At 44.8% G+C, this 13,003-nt stretch overlaps 1 protein-coding gene across 1 annotated transcript in view; it reads right to left on the bottom strand.

Annotated features, from left to right (window-relative positions):
• Positions 1 to 13,003, bottom strand: part of SFMBT2 (Scm like with four mbt domains 2) — a 104,870-nt gene that overhangs the window by 40,527 nt on the left and 51,340 nt on the right. Inside the window, exon 7 of the mRNA XM_053943881.1 lies at positions 11,440 to 11,537. Within this exon, the coding sequence (XP_053799856.1) occupies positions 11,440 to 11,537 (98 nt within the window). The remainder of the gene's footprint in view (positions 1 to 11,439; positions 11,538 to 13,003) is intronic.

The following is a 13,003-nucleotide window of genomic DNA, read 5'->3' as shown; positions in this document are numbered from 1 at the left end:
CACAGAAAGAGAGGGGACAACCTCAGCCCTAGAGGACACATCTACAGCAACCAAGCCCATCATACCTAAAGCACAGGGTATGTCCATCTCAGCATCCAACCAGAATTTGGTCCACAAGGGGATTGTGCTCACCAAAACGAGCACTTGGCTGAGAAACTGCTGCTTGAAAATCTCCCATGGGCAGAGCCTCTCCACCTCTGACAGCCACTACCCTCAGGGAGAAACTGAGAGTCCAGAGGTGCCAAGACTCAAACTGAAGGCCTCCAGGGTAATGCACAAGATGGATGCAAACAGCTCAGCATGGCCCTGATTTACCCTGATGGATGTCCAGCACCTGCAGGGCACCAAAACAAGCACTGGGATGGTCTCCAAGATGCAAGATGGAAAGGTATGTTTTTCCAGCCAGGAGACTGGAAATGGATTAGAGCTTGGACAGTGAACTCAGACCCAAAATGTGGGCAACCAGAGAATATGATGGTGGGAAAACAGGCAGCTGTGTTCAAGCACATCCCCAACTTCCACTTCCAGGGATAAAACCTGGCTGCATCCACAGGCAGAGGGCTCCACAGCAGCTCTGGGGGTGCAGAATGCAGTCCTGAAATTCAGAAGCAACCCAGATTCAACTCCCTGGTTTGCCATCAGTTTAGTTTAAAACCTGATTACTCCATCCCTTGTGACCCCTATCTAGCAGTCACACAAGCTGCCACCCTAATTCCAGGGTAATGACTGCATTTTGTGTTCGTTCAATAAAAATGTCCCACAGTATTTCTAAACCACTGGTGCATTAGCCAATACAAGCATAAAGGGAGATGATGCTGTATTAGCACACACTCACAGACTACTCCAAAATACATGCAGAAAGCTTGCTATCTAAGAAGTGGTTAGCAACAACAATCCCATCTACATTCATTGCTACACAAGGTATTCTTGCTCTAAAATGATTTTCTATTGATCCGAAGTTGTGTTTCATTGTGCTTTCTTTTCCCAAGAACTGTCTGCACTTCTAAAGACTTAACAACTTCTATTTTGGGATCGTACATTCCAACTGCTGCTAGAGATAAGGATTTTTACAAGCTCCAACCACAGCTAAATGAATGGCTGTTTTCATCTTACCAACCCTGCAGTGTTACAGAGCCCTTCTCGGTGAGAACCAAAAAGCAGAAAAAAAACACCAATGGAAATATAATGAATTTTGTCTCAAAGCAGAAGAAAATACTGATGAGGAAACTGAGGAATATTTAAGAATAATGGCCCAGAGCCCAAGGAACTAATGGCTGACGATGGAGCAGACATCCAGGAGTTTGAGCATCCTTTTCATAAGGGCATGCAAGGATAGGATGAGGGAGAATGGTTTTAAGCTGAAAAAGATATTAGGAACAAATTCTTTACTGTGAGGGAACTGAGTCACTAGGACAGGTTTCACTGAGAAGCTGTGGATGTCCATCCCTAGAAGTGTTCAAGGCCAGCAACCTGGGATAGTGGAAGGTGTCCCTGCCTGTGGCAGGGAAGTGGAAGGGAGATGAGCTTTAAGGTCCTATGGAAAACTTCCACCTTTAATACTGAAAAGGCTTCAGAGGGAAAAGATCATGGCTGCAAAACTCCAATCTCACCCGCACTGAATTTTAAACCCCTGAAGGAAAAACAGCATTTGGGCTGGAGGGCTGCCTCCTCCTGCCTGAGAACACACACTCCCATTCTCTTAATCCTTGGGGCAAGGTTGCAAAGAAAAGGCAACTTTGCAAAATGTGCATCTGGAATCAGCATCTCCCCACAAATGTTCCATGATTCACCTCACGCTCGGATGCAGCCTCAATACGTAATAAGCCAAGATCCACCAAAGTACTTAATCATGTTTATCTTTAAACACGCAAGTAGTTTAATCAACTTTTAAAGTGATTTGTTGATTGAGACCAAAATATACTGACACCAAACCACACTGCTTCTCATTTTATCTTAACCATTTTCTTTGGTGTTTTTCCTTTTATTTGTTTTGGCTTTTTTTTTTTAAATAATCAGGGGGGAAAAAAGCATTAATAATATTTAAAAGTATTTTACTTCAAAAGCACTGTGTACCTTGGGAGCAAATTTCCCTTGTCTTTCAGCATAGCAAGTAAATATTTTCCCCATTAAATTAGTAGCAAGAGTGAACTCACAAGGGGAGTTCACAGGATCTCAAGTATGTCTCCCTTTTGAGGGTCAAAATCCTCTTTGAAGCAGAAACATGCATTTCTTTGGAGAAATGCCGTGGAAGTAAAAACCCTTTCTGTGTTAAATGTCATTTTTCAGATGTAAAAGCTTTCATGGAGAAAAAGCCTTTGTATTGCACCTCTCTGGAAAATGGTCAGGGTCTGGATATTTGATCTGTCTCATATACTGGCTAAAGAGAATCATCAGAATTTACCAGAGCAGCTGTCTATTTTTGCAGCCACAAAAGCAAAGAAGAAAGACTCCTGATGCCATTCTCCGGTTCCAGTGCTGGAGCTGCCTCAGCCAGCAGGGAATTACTTAGGATTTGGCATATGCTCCTCTTCAAAACTCCAATTAATTTACATAATTTCTAAGAATAGGTTCCAGAGAAGTGATGGCAAAGCTTTTAATTAGTATTAGACTCAAAGTGATACACTGGATAATGAACTGCTCTCTCTTCCCTTTATTCACATTGACAGGAACGACGCCTGTTTAATAAAAGCAGCTACAAGGAGAGGACTGGAGGGGTGAGACTTTCTCCTGGTCCCCGCCAGGCTCTGCAGCTGAACAAAAGAAATGCCTGACATGATAATGGGTGGCAGAATTCGACCCTTTGCTGCTATTTCACACAGCGAGGATGTCAGCAGCCATTATTTTCTAGCAGCTTCTTCGAGTGACTCAATCTCCTTTGAAATGGAGATCAACAGGCAGAATAGTTTTGACCAGCTGGAGCATTTTAAAGCCTCAAGCATGGTGGGCCTTTACTCCTACGGGCAGTCAGTGCTTCCCAGGAGCAGCCTCGCTGACCACACAGAAGTTTGCTCTGGGTATTAGGAAAAATTTCTACACTGAATGGGCTGCCAAGCATTGGCACAGGCTGCCCAGGGAAGCATTGGAGTCACCATGCCTGGAGGGATTTAAAAGTTGTGTAGGTGTGGCAATTGGGGACACGGTTTAGTAGTGGGCTTGGCAGTGTTGGATTAATGGTTGGACTTGATCTTGGAGGTGTTTTCCGAACTAAAAGAGGCAATGATTCTGTGATTCTGTAATTTATACCAGTGGATAGCCTGTCCTGGGGTTCACAAGCCCTGAGAGGGCAATGGAAACACCCTCTGGCTGCTGAGGAGCAGACAAGTGACCTGGACTGACAACTGATGAGGATGCAGGAGAGTCCCTTAGAGCAAAGGGAAAAATCATGCCACAAAGCATTCAACAAATTAACGTGGCACGGGCACCACAGCTGCTCACTCCAAGGGTCACAGTCTCTAACATGATGGATTACAGCTCACGGGTAATGAGTGGAGCACTGCAAAAGCCCTCAATGAACGTCTGTCACTCACAGTCCAAACCCACTGGCAACAGCCAGAGCTGTCACAGCTCTCACTATAATCCCAAAAAAAGCAATTAAACTCAGCCCCACACTCACAGCTTTAGAGCAGGGGGTGCATTTGCAAATGCACAGGCTGTGACCCTCTAGGCCACCTGAAAGTCAGCCCGCTTTGATACACATCTGCACAATGATTTCCATCCTTACATGGCTTGTGTTTCTGTAATTATTCTGCAAAAATTACTGATGGGCTTTGTAACAGCTCACTGCACCCAGCATCGCACACAGGGCTGGGAACTGCAACATCTAGAGGTCAACTAACAAGTCAGCCTCAGTGCTGGGAGCAGAAACAGGCTCCAGATTCTCAGATTAGGGAATTAATTCCCTTCCCAAATTCCATTCTTTCTTTAGGGTCTGAGATAGCCACATAATTTTCTCCCTCACAGCTAACAAGCCACCAGCAGTGTGGATTTCAGAAATGTCAGATGACATGGCAGCCTAAATGTCACTCCAAAAGAGATCCACCAATAGATTTAGAAAAGCATTGATACTCTTAAGGATGTGAGTAAGCCTTAGGGAGGTACCTGTGTGGGTGACATGCTGAAGTCCTGATAATTAAGTCAGGAAGTATGAGTTTTAGGTGATGGACTCAGAAATTTCAACATCATCACTGCCATTTGCCCAACCTGGTAGCTAAATACCAGGTCAACAAATGTAATTTCTGCTAAAAAATGCCATCTGGGTGTAAATAAACTCAATTTTGTCCATGTCGCAAGAGTGGAGCTCAGGTAATTTTACAGTGCACTGGGTAAAGCTGATAGAGCAAGGGGACCTGGCTAAGCTGGTTTTGTCTGTGACACTCAGGGAAACTGCACTCTGGGCTGGTTGCTCTATCTGTGTCCCCAAACCCAAGGAAGGGCATCACTTTCAGATTGTGAAATGTCCATTCTGCTCAAGACCACTGGAGTAATATAATTTTAAATGCAGCAGCTTACACAGTGTATAGAAAAGAGCAAAAGGCTCTCATTTGCGTCTAATTTTCAAATTTCAGGCTAATTTTCAAATATTCTTGAAAGTCAGGGCTCTTTTGGTCCATGACAGTCAAGATGCACACAAATTACAAAACTGCATCTTCATTCAAAATTCAGAACTAAGTTTGAATGCTGAAAAGCTGCAAGGTTGAGTCTGGTTAGAAACACTGACCACTTAATAAATTATTGACCTGAGCCTCCTTTAACTGTAGCAGTGTGAAATATTCTTGCCTTCAGTCCCATCTCTCCTGGTTTACCCTAATAAAGGACACAGAGGAGCAGGTCCCATCTGGTATAACTGGGAACGGATTAGTTGATTTGGTTTTTATTTTCGAAGAAATCACTTCCCCTCTGTGTTTTCTCTCTAATTTCTCCAAGAAACTGGCTGTTTCTAATAGCCTAATTTTAATCACAAAGCTCACGTGTGGGAACCAGTCACAAACACAGTAATAGCAGTGGTTAAACTGCCTCCACAGGAATCTGGCATTTGTTTCTTTAATTGAGGGAGAAAAAAAAAAAGAGGAAATAAAGAAAGACATGCTACCCAATGCAGCCCTCTGCATTATTTGCAGATGAATCAGTCTTGTTTGTGATTCACCAACTTGCTTTGCTAAACACGGAGCCGTTTTCCCTGAAGGCGCACTCTCTGCAGGGAGACAGAAATCCCTGTAAGGCACAACACGTGCAAACTGACCCCTTGTTGAGGCAAGAGCCATCAGAGGAAGACCAAAATGTAGAGATGTGAGGTGGGATGACGAGGAAAGGGTGCTGGGAGGGAGGTTTTAGAGGCACCACAACCCTGAAGCAACGAGAGCCAGCTACAAACTGCACCCTACTGAAGAAGCCCTTGAAAAACTGCAGATGCTTCTGCCGAGGATTGGATTTAGCCCTACAGATTTTAAGCTCCTCTTGTTGAATAAAAAATAGTTACCATAGAAACAGCAACATCGCAGAGTAGCCGGTCGAAATCCAAGCACACCTTCTCCGTATGGCTCAGGCCGCCGCAGATGGCATTGGGGCAAAGATCCCCTCCCACACAGCGCCTGCTTGGCTCTGCCTGGCCACTGGAAGCATGGGCAGAGGTAAAAGAGATGGATATTCATCCACGTGGGGCTTTTTTTGATGTGTTTGGTTTGGGTTTTTTAGCATCTCAGAGCCACAGCGCTTCACAAGCATCGGTGAGACCCGGTTGTGTTACACGCCCACGTCCCATTTCACGGAGGGTAAAGTCACACAGAAAGGGTGGCACAGGTGGGAACAGCTACTTGAGCGCTCAGAGTGAAACCAGCAGTGTCTCTGCTCGCACCCCCTCAACACACAGCCCCTCGACTGTGAGGAGGGACTGAGGCTGCCCGCGGTAACATCATGGCAGGAATTGTTACTGAGAAATCAACAGGAATTTGTGAGAGCAGAGAGGAACAGGAGCCCATTCAATGCACATCGTGAGCTGCAACCACCCTGAGAAACAGCTACGGACCACAGCTGCTTTTGCATTCTTTGAGGACATTAATTCACCTTTAGATCATACAATACTACTGATGGAATGGTTTGGGTTGAAGAGACATCAATGATCATCTCATTGCAGAGCTTCTGCCATGAACAGGGACACATTCCATTATCCCAGGATGTTCCAAGCCCCATCCAACCCGGCCTTGGACACTTCCAGGGATAGGGCAGCCACAACTTCTGGGCAACCTGTGCCAAGGCCTCACCAACCCCACAGGAACTAATTTCTTGCTAATATCTGACATAAACCTTCCCTTTTCCAGTTTTAAGTCCTATCACTACATGGTCTTGCAAAATGCCCTAAAATGGGTGACTTTTGGGTATCACCACCCTGTACACGGGAGCAGATGCTGCTGTAGGTGCACAACAACCCCTCTCAGTGGAAAACACTGCCCAGGGATGTGGAAGGCAAGAGCTCAGGATGTCACAAACTCCTTCACACCACGGCTGGATGCAGTGATTCAACTAAACCAGGCTCTTTTGTTGACCTCTCCCCATCCTGAGAGACCCCAGCACGCAATGAAGGAAACTACACGGGCCAGAGGGGTGAGGAAGGCTGAGGGACCTGGTTCTCACTCATCCCATCTGCTTGGCTTGAACTGCCTCTAGCATTTCTCTCCCAACCCTGACTTTCATACGGTGCTGCCAGACAGACCCTAGGAGCACCTCAGACAGGGCTTGGCTTCACCCACCTCCTTGGATTGCTCTCCCAGGCCAAACCCTTGCACAGCCTTGCAGAGTCAGGAGGGAGCTGGAGAGGGTCAGAGCTGTTCACTGCTCACAGAGGTACCACCAGGCTCCATCTCACCCTTTGCTATCAGAGACATCCTTACTCCCTCTGTGGTGTCCCTTGGTTCTTACAAAAGATAAAGGGTTTTAACGGAGCTGAGGCAGGTAGTGGATCAAAAGGCAGAAGAACAGCAGAGGGATTGGGAAGCCATGCATGTCTCCCAGCCAGGCCAACAACAGCCATGGAAAAGGGCTGGCGAGCCCACGGACGGGGAAGAACAGATGGAGTATAAATAATCTGGCAGCCCGCAGACAACACGGCAACTCGCGGGTTATTAAAGCGCGGCGCGCGGAGCCAGGGCCAGCCAAGCCATCGGGGCATGAAGGAGCTCGGGACTGGGGCTTGGCTTCCAAGGGGAACCAAAGGCACGCTCGTTTCAAGCTGCTGCATCAGCACGTGCCCATCCACTGAGGGGGGATGAAGACACAAAAGCCCTGTTGGACTTCAAGGCTACTCATGCAGCCAAGTCAGGGTTGTCTATGAGTTGAAAGGATCCTGTGGGTTCCTCTAATTTAAACTCTTCCAGTATAGAAAAAACACTCTGAAACACCCACAATGTTTACTAAATTCTGAGAGATGTTGTCTTCCATTAAAAATAAAAAAAAAAAAATCAACATCTTGGAGAAAGTGTTGCTCTTACTCTCACTACTAAAATGCATAGCTCATCCAATGGGAAAAAAACTTTTTTTTCGTAGGAAGGAATCCTGTTTAATATTTGTGCTCAGGCTTGTGAGTGCAGAACTAGAAGCACCACTCTGTCCTGAATTTCAGGGGCAGTTCTTGGCTGGGTGGTGGATGGTCCCTCCATCTGGTAGATGAATGGGCCCAAAGGCTATAAATCAGTAACTTCCACCTGTCTTAGATACCTAACACTTCTCTCTCCTAGGTGCTCTCCAAGCAGTTTATCAGGATTTGGTTTAGGGATGTGGCTGGTAACAGCTCCATCCAAGCCAGTCATCAGGATTCATTTCATAGGAATTGGGAACAGGATGCCAATATGCTAAATCCATGGAAAGATGATGAGCACCCCAAATCCTGGGGAGCATTCAGTTGCCTAAACAGAGATGTCTGAGGTGAGGATCCACAACATCTGCATGGGACTCACAGATCTGGCACAGGAGACTAGAGAAAGCAGAATGGGAGGTCAGAGAGGATATCCAGGATCTCCTGCCTGCCTCTCTCCAGGAAACTAAACCCATTCATCTTACACAAGCTGCTGGGCTGTAACTCTAAAATATGCACTGGTTTGTAGTATTAGGGCTGTGTTTGGAGCATGGCTCCCTCTTAGAGAGCACCAGCAAGGCCAGCACTGAAGCAAACCACTGAAATTGCTCCACTTAACTTGAAATCAGACCCCAGTAACATTCTGACCATCTTTATTCACAACAAGCCCTGACCATTTTATCAGGTGTCACCTGAAGCCCAAGCCATCATTTATATCCAGGACCAAACCAAGTGTGGAAGCATCCCAACAGCAGCTTGAAATCAGAGCAGATACAGCAAAGGACACATGTCCTTGGGTTGTGGCCTTTTGGAAGGATTTGTGCTCCTAAGCCATTCAAACATCCTTGAAAACCCTGTCTGTATTTATTTTTCTTCAAGGATCAACATGTTTTCTGAAAAGCAGGGAACGACAAAATAGCAGGTGCATTGCAAAAAGCTTTTGTGAGGAGGAAAATTTATTCCAGGATGTGCAGTTTCCAAAACACTATGTTTAGTAGCTGCATAATAGCAGCATTTTGTGACAGTTAAACATCATGTTCCTTTCTCAAAGGATCCTAAAGCATTTTACAAACACTTCCAACATATGGCCAAGTGTAAAACAGCACCAGGAAAAAAAATAAATAAAAAAGAAAATCCTTTCTGCAGCCTTCTCTCCTGATTTTTGCAACCAGCTTCTGTGGTCTGGTGTCCTCTCCCTGGATGCCAAGAGGGGATCAGGGCTGTGCTTCTGCAAGGGGTTTTTGGAGCTGCTGCTGAAGACCACCACGTGCCAAGCTCAGCTCTGCCACACTTCCGAGCATTGATAATTAAGGCTCAAACCCATGGTTTTTGAGTCCTCAGGCAGAACCCAACCCTGTGACACCAAAACTGAGGAGTGTCACTGCTGACAGCAGCAATGGGCTGACAGACCCCTGAGGGCAGCTGCTTCTCACCCTACAAACGTGGCTCTGCTCTGCCAGTGCCACCTCCTGGGGACAGCTTGATGGCACCACAGTGACACTTCCCTCAGCCATGGAGAGCTTTAAGGACAACATGGATTTAAGTCATAATCCAGCCCAGGGGACGTGCTCATGAAGAGCAAGCACGCACCCACACCCTGCTCAGCCACGGAATTCTGCAGGGAAATGTGGAAAAGGCAGAATGTAACTGCTCAGTGTGCAGTTACCATGCCTGCCAAAGTAGACATTTTCAGCTTTCCAGAAGATCTCTAAGAGTTGCCAGCTGTCAACCTTGTGTTTTTTATCTCACCTAACACACAACAGCTACAACAGCAAGGAGCCCCAGGCACCGTGTAGAGACACTACTTCTGTGCTGGGTTTGTAAATAAAATTTAAAAAACTGTAATTGAAAGGAACTTATAAAAAACACCTTTGGATATGACACTCTTTGCAGGGACCTGGGATTCTACTTGAAGGTCCCACACATAATCCTTGGCTTTCTTTGCAAGATCAGTTGAGTTTACTCCCAGATAGTCTCCTAAAGCCTTAACTCATGTTTAGGTCATTACTAGAAGAAGACTTGCTGACAGGCACAGATGACAGCTTGTCTTTTTCTCCTTAATTAAGATGTACTAAATGGGGTTGATTCACCCTAAATGGGCAGAATAAAGTGATGCCCACACACAGAAAATTTATTCAGTCTCCTGCCTTCTCAGCACTAGAACCAGGGCTCAGACAGAACCAAAATCTGAATTCTGCTCATCTTGTGCTCACCTTCCACATTATGATAAATAGAGAAGTCCTACTGACCTAAACATTGACATTTTTGCCACATTTGGTCCCAAAGTAACTGTACTCTTGGGCCATTCAAGCACTCCAAGGTTTTGCATTGTCCTCTAAGAGGAACACCTTTGCAAGCTCTAAGCACACAGCACAGCAACTGGGATTTGCTGAATTCAAATTTATGACCTGCATGTAATAATTAAAATAAATGGGTATAAGTCTGGCACACTGGGAAGAGCCAGCAACACAGCTGTTAGCTATAAGCTTTTTTTTTAAAAAGGATGTTTCATGAGCCTCATTAGAAACATTCTTCACTCTTTCACACAGACAGGAATAAAATTTACACATTAGAAATTCCCTTCTGTGATTTAATCCCTGCCCCACACAAAGCATTTTTGATCTTGAAGCTGCCAATGCAAACTTTTAATAGAGCTGGCAGATGGAAGCCTTGGATGAGATGAATGGCAGAGACCCAGAACTCTCCACACGCCACTTCCATCCCAACACAGAGCTCCTCAAGCCCACATCTGTGCCCAAGGCCAACACCAATCTTCCCTCTTCTCCCAGCACAGCAGAGCTCCCACACTGCCAATGAGCCTGGGCTATTAGCAAAGTGTCCCCAAATTAACGTTGCTAATTTGAGTGCGTCCCAGCTGGGCGAGGAGCCTGGATTCCTCACGGGAAGCTGCTGCCACATCCCTGCAGGGAGGGTGAAGGTGGCACCAGGGTTTTTTGGCAGCCAGAATGGGACATGGTAAGAGCCTCCTTCCAGCTACAGAACCACCAAATTGTTTCAGTTAGAAAAGCCCTCTAAGATCGAAGTCCAGCCATTAACCCAGCACTGCCAAGGCCACCGCCAAGTGCCACATCAACAAATGAACTGCACCAATTCCAGGGATGTTCTGGAATATCCCAGTGCAGTGCTGCTGAAGGGCTGGGAAGGAACCCAGAGGGTCCCCAGGCTGGTGGTGGGGAGGGCAGCCTGCTCCACCAGGTCCTCAAGCAAGAGGTGACACCAGAGCACAGCAGTGCCCCACACACCTCCCTGAGCATCCTCTCACGGCCCATCCCACCCCAGCCAGCATGGAACTGCTGGAAACCAGGCAGGCACACTGTAAATCAGGATTATCTGGAGCCACCATGGTTAACAGCAGTGCAGATTTACATGGGAAATTAAAGGCAGTGCCTTGGGGCTGAAGCACCAGAGTGAGAGTAAAAAAAAAAATATATAAAAAAGTAAGTTGGAACAAAATCATCTCTCACTTCCACTACAGGTCCCTGAAGGAGGTTTCTCTACCTTGTGGCTTGTGATCAGGTGAAAACTTTGATGCAAGGCTCACAGAAATCTGTCCAGTTTGTGTCAGCTTTTATAATCACAGCCGTGCTATTTCAGTTATGTATGATGTCTTTGTACAGATCTAACAGAAAAATAACTGGAGAAATCTCTGCTGGTCACCCCCAGCCCCCAGAAAACACCGACCAAGAAATAAGTCCACACATAAAATGTGTTTTATACGAACATCCAACTTGTGACCTTCCATGGTTATGTATTATAGCAAAGGCCTTTCCAGAAAAAGTTTAAGATGAGCTGCTAAACATGGCATGATGTTAATTCATCACAGGTTCCACAAGCAAAGGAAAAGTAATTTTTACCTTGAACACTTCCATTGGGAGAGGAAAATTTGCTGCATCATTTAGGGATTTTTCCAGAGCGCATTTCCACTCAGTTATAGTCTTCAGAGAATAGATATCTAAAGGGATGACAATAACAAAAAGAAAAAAAAAAAAAAAAAAAAAAAAAAAGAAAAACACAACAAAACCAAGAGGTGACTGTTTGGAGATCAAAGATTTTTGGAGGACTAAAGTTCTTAAGTCACATGAATGGACAGAGCAAGTGAAATGAACAGTGTCTATATTCCAAGCTGTGCAGCATGGATAAATTCACAGAAGCACCTAGCAGGGGCACGCCGGAGGAAGACTGTGTTTTATAGCTTGGAGTAAAACCCAGAAAAATTCACATCCTTCAAATACTGCTGAAGGAATGAGAATCGTATTATCTCATTACTTGAAAATAGTGAAAAAACTCTCCTTTGATTTTCATTTCTCAAAATACCTGATGTTACCCAGCTTGAGGAGCCTCAGGTCTTCAGGCAATATTAGTCATATTTGAACAAAACAAAAATTATCATTATTAAGGCACCTGTTCATAAGAAAGTGTTTGGATTTTGTTGGGTTTTTTTTTTTAATTGCAGGGTTGGGGTGGGTGTGGGAAGAAACACTTCAGCTGAATCTCTACCCAGACACAGTTTTTGGTATCAGACTCAAACCAGAGCATCACACCACAGCAAGGACTTACACTTATGAATTTTCATCATTACACTTTTAGGCAACATCATTGTGCAGCTTCACATTGCTTCCAGTAAGTTTCTTTACACAGGTTTGATATTATTAAATCATGATATTAACAAGCCCTTTATGGTTCAGTTCAGTGAAATGCCTATGAATCATCAAAGGGAACAATGTAGGAAACAATACTGTGATGAGGAACATTATATTGGATTTACTCCTGCCCTAGAAAACACATTGTTATCTTGCACCTAACAAGTTATTGCAGAACATTCATATCAAGGCCTCAAAGAGAGAAGATAGGTAGATAGATTGCAACAATTATTAAAATGGAAATGAACATTTGCTCAGTAATAAACTCGAACCTTGATACAGAGTGAAGAGTGTGGAGCTTTTCTTTGGCCAGTCTGGCTTCCCACATTCACATCAGGGTTCAATTTGGCCCAATTTCCATTTAAATCCTGTACATCTAATAACCATATATATTTACTAGCTAGCAGCAGATTTACTGCTGTATCTTACAATTCTGAAGGAGGGAATAAAAAATATGTGTAAAAAAAAAAAGGAATTAGCAAGCACTGTTCCCACCTAGCACTGATGGTACAAGAGAATTTTATGCTCTGAACTCAACAGCTTCAAGATTTAAGACCTTATCAAAACAGGATTTGCAGAATCACTCACTGAAGTGGATGTATTTATACTTCCACTATATCAAATCTCACTACTTCAGAACAGACATCAAGGATATGCATATGAATTTAAACACACTTGAAGGGGGATGTTAACCTTTCAGGGCAGTGTTTTTAATTCCTCAGCTGTCTGGTTATTAAGGGGAATACAGATTTCAAGTCTTTGTTTACAGCGTGTGCAG

The sequence above is a fragment of the Vidua chalybeata genome, chromosome 5, assembly GCF_026979565.1.
Source record: "Vidua chalybeata isolate OUT-0048 chromosome 5, bVidCha1 merged haplotype, whole genome shotgun sequence".
NCBI lineage: Eukaryota > Metazoa > Chordata > Aves > Passeriformes > Viduidae > Vidua > Vidua chalybeata.
The sequence above is the reverse complement of the archived record's forward strand: the minus strand, read 5'-3'. Positions and strand labels throughout refer to the sequence as shown.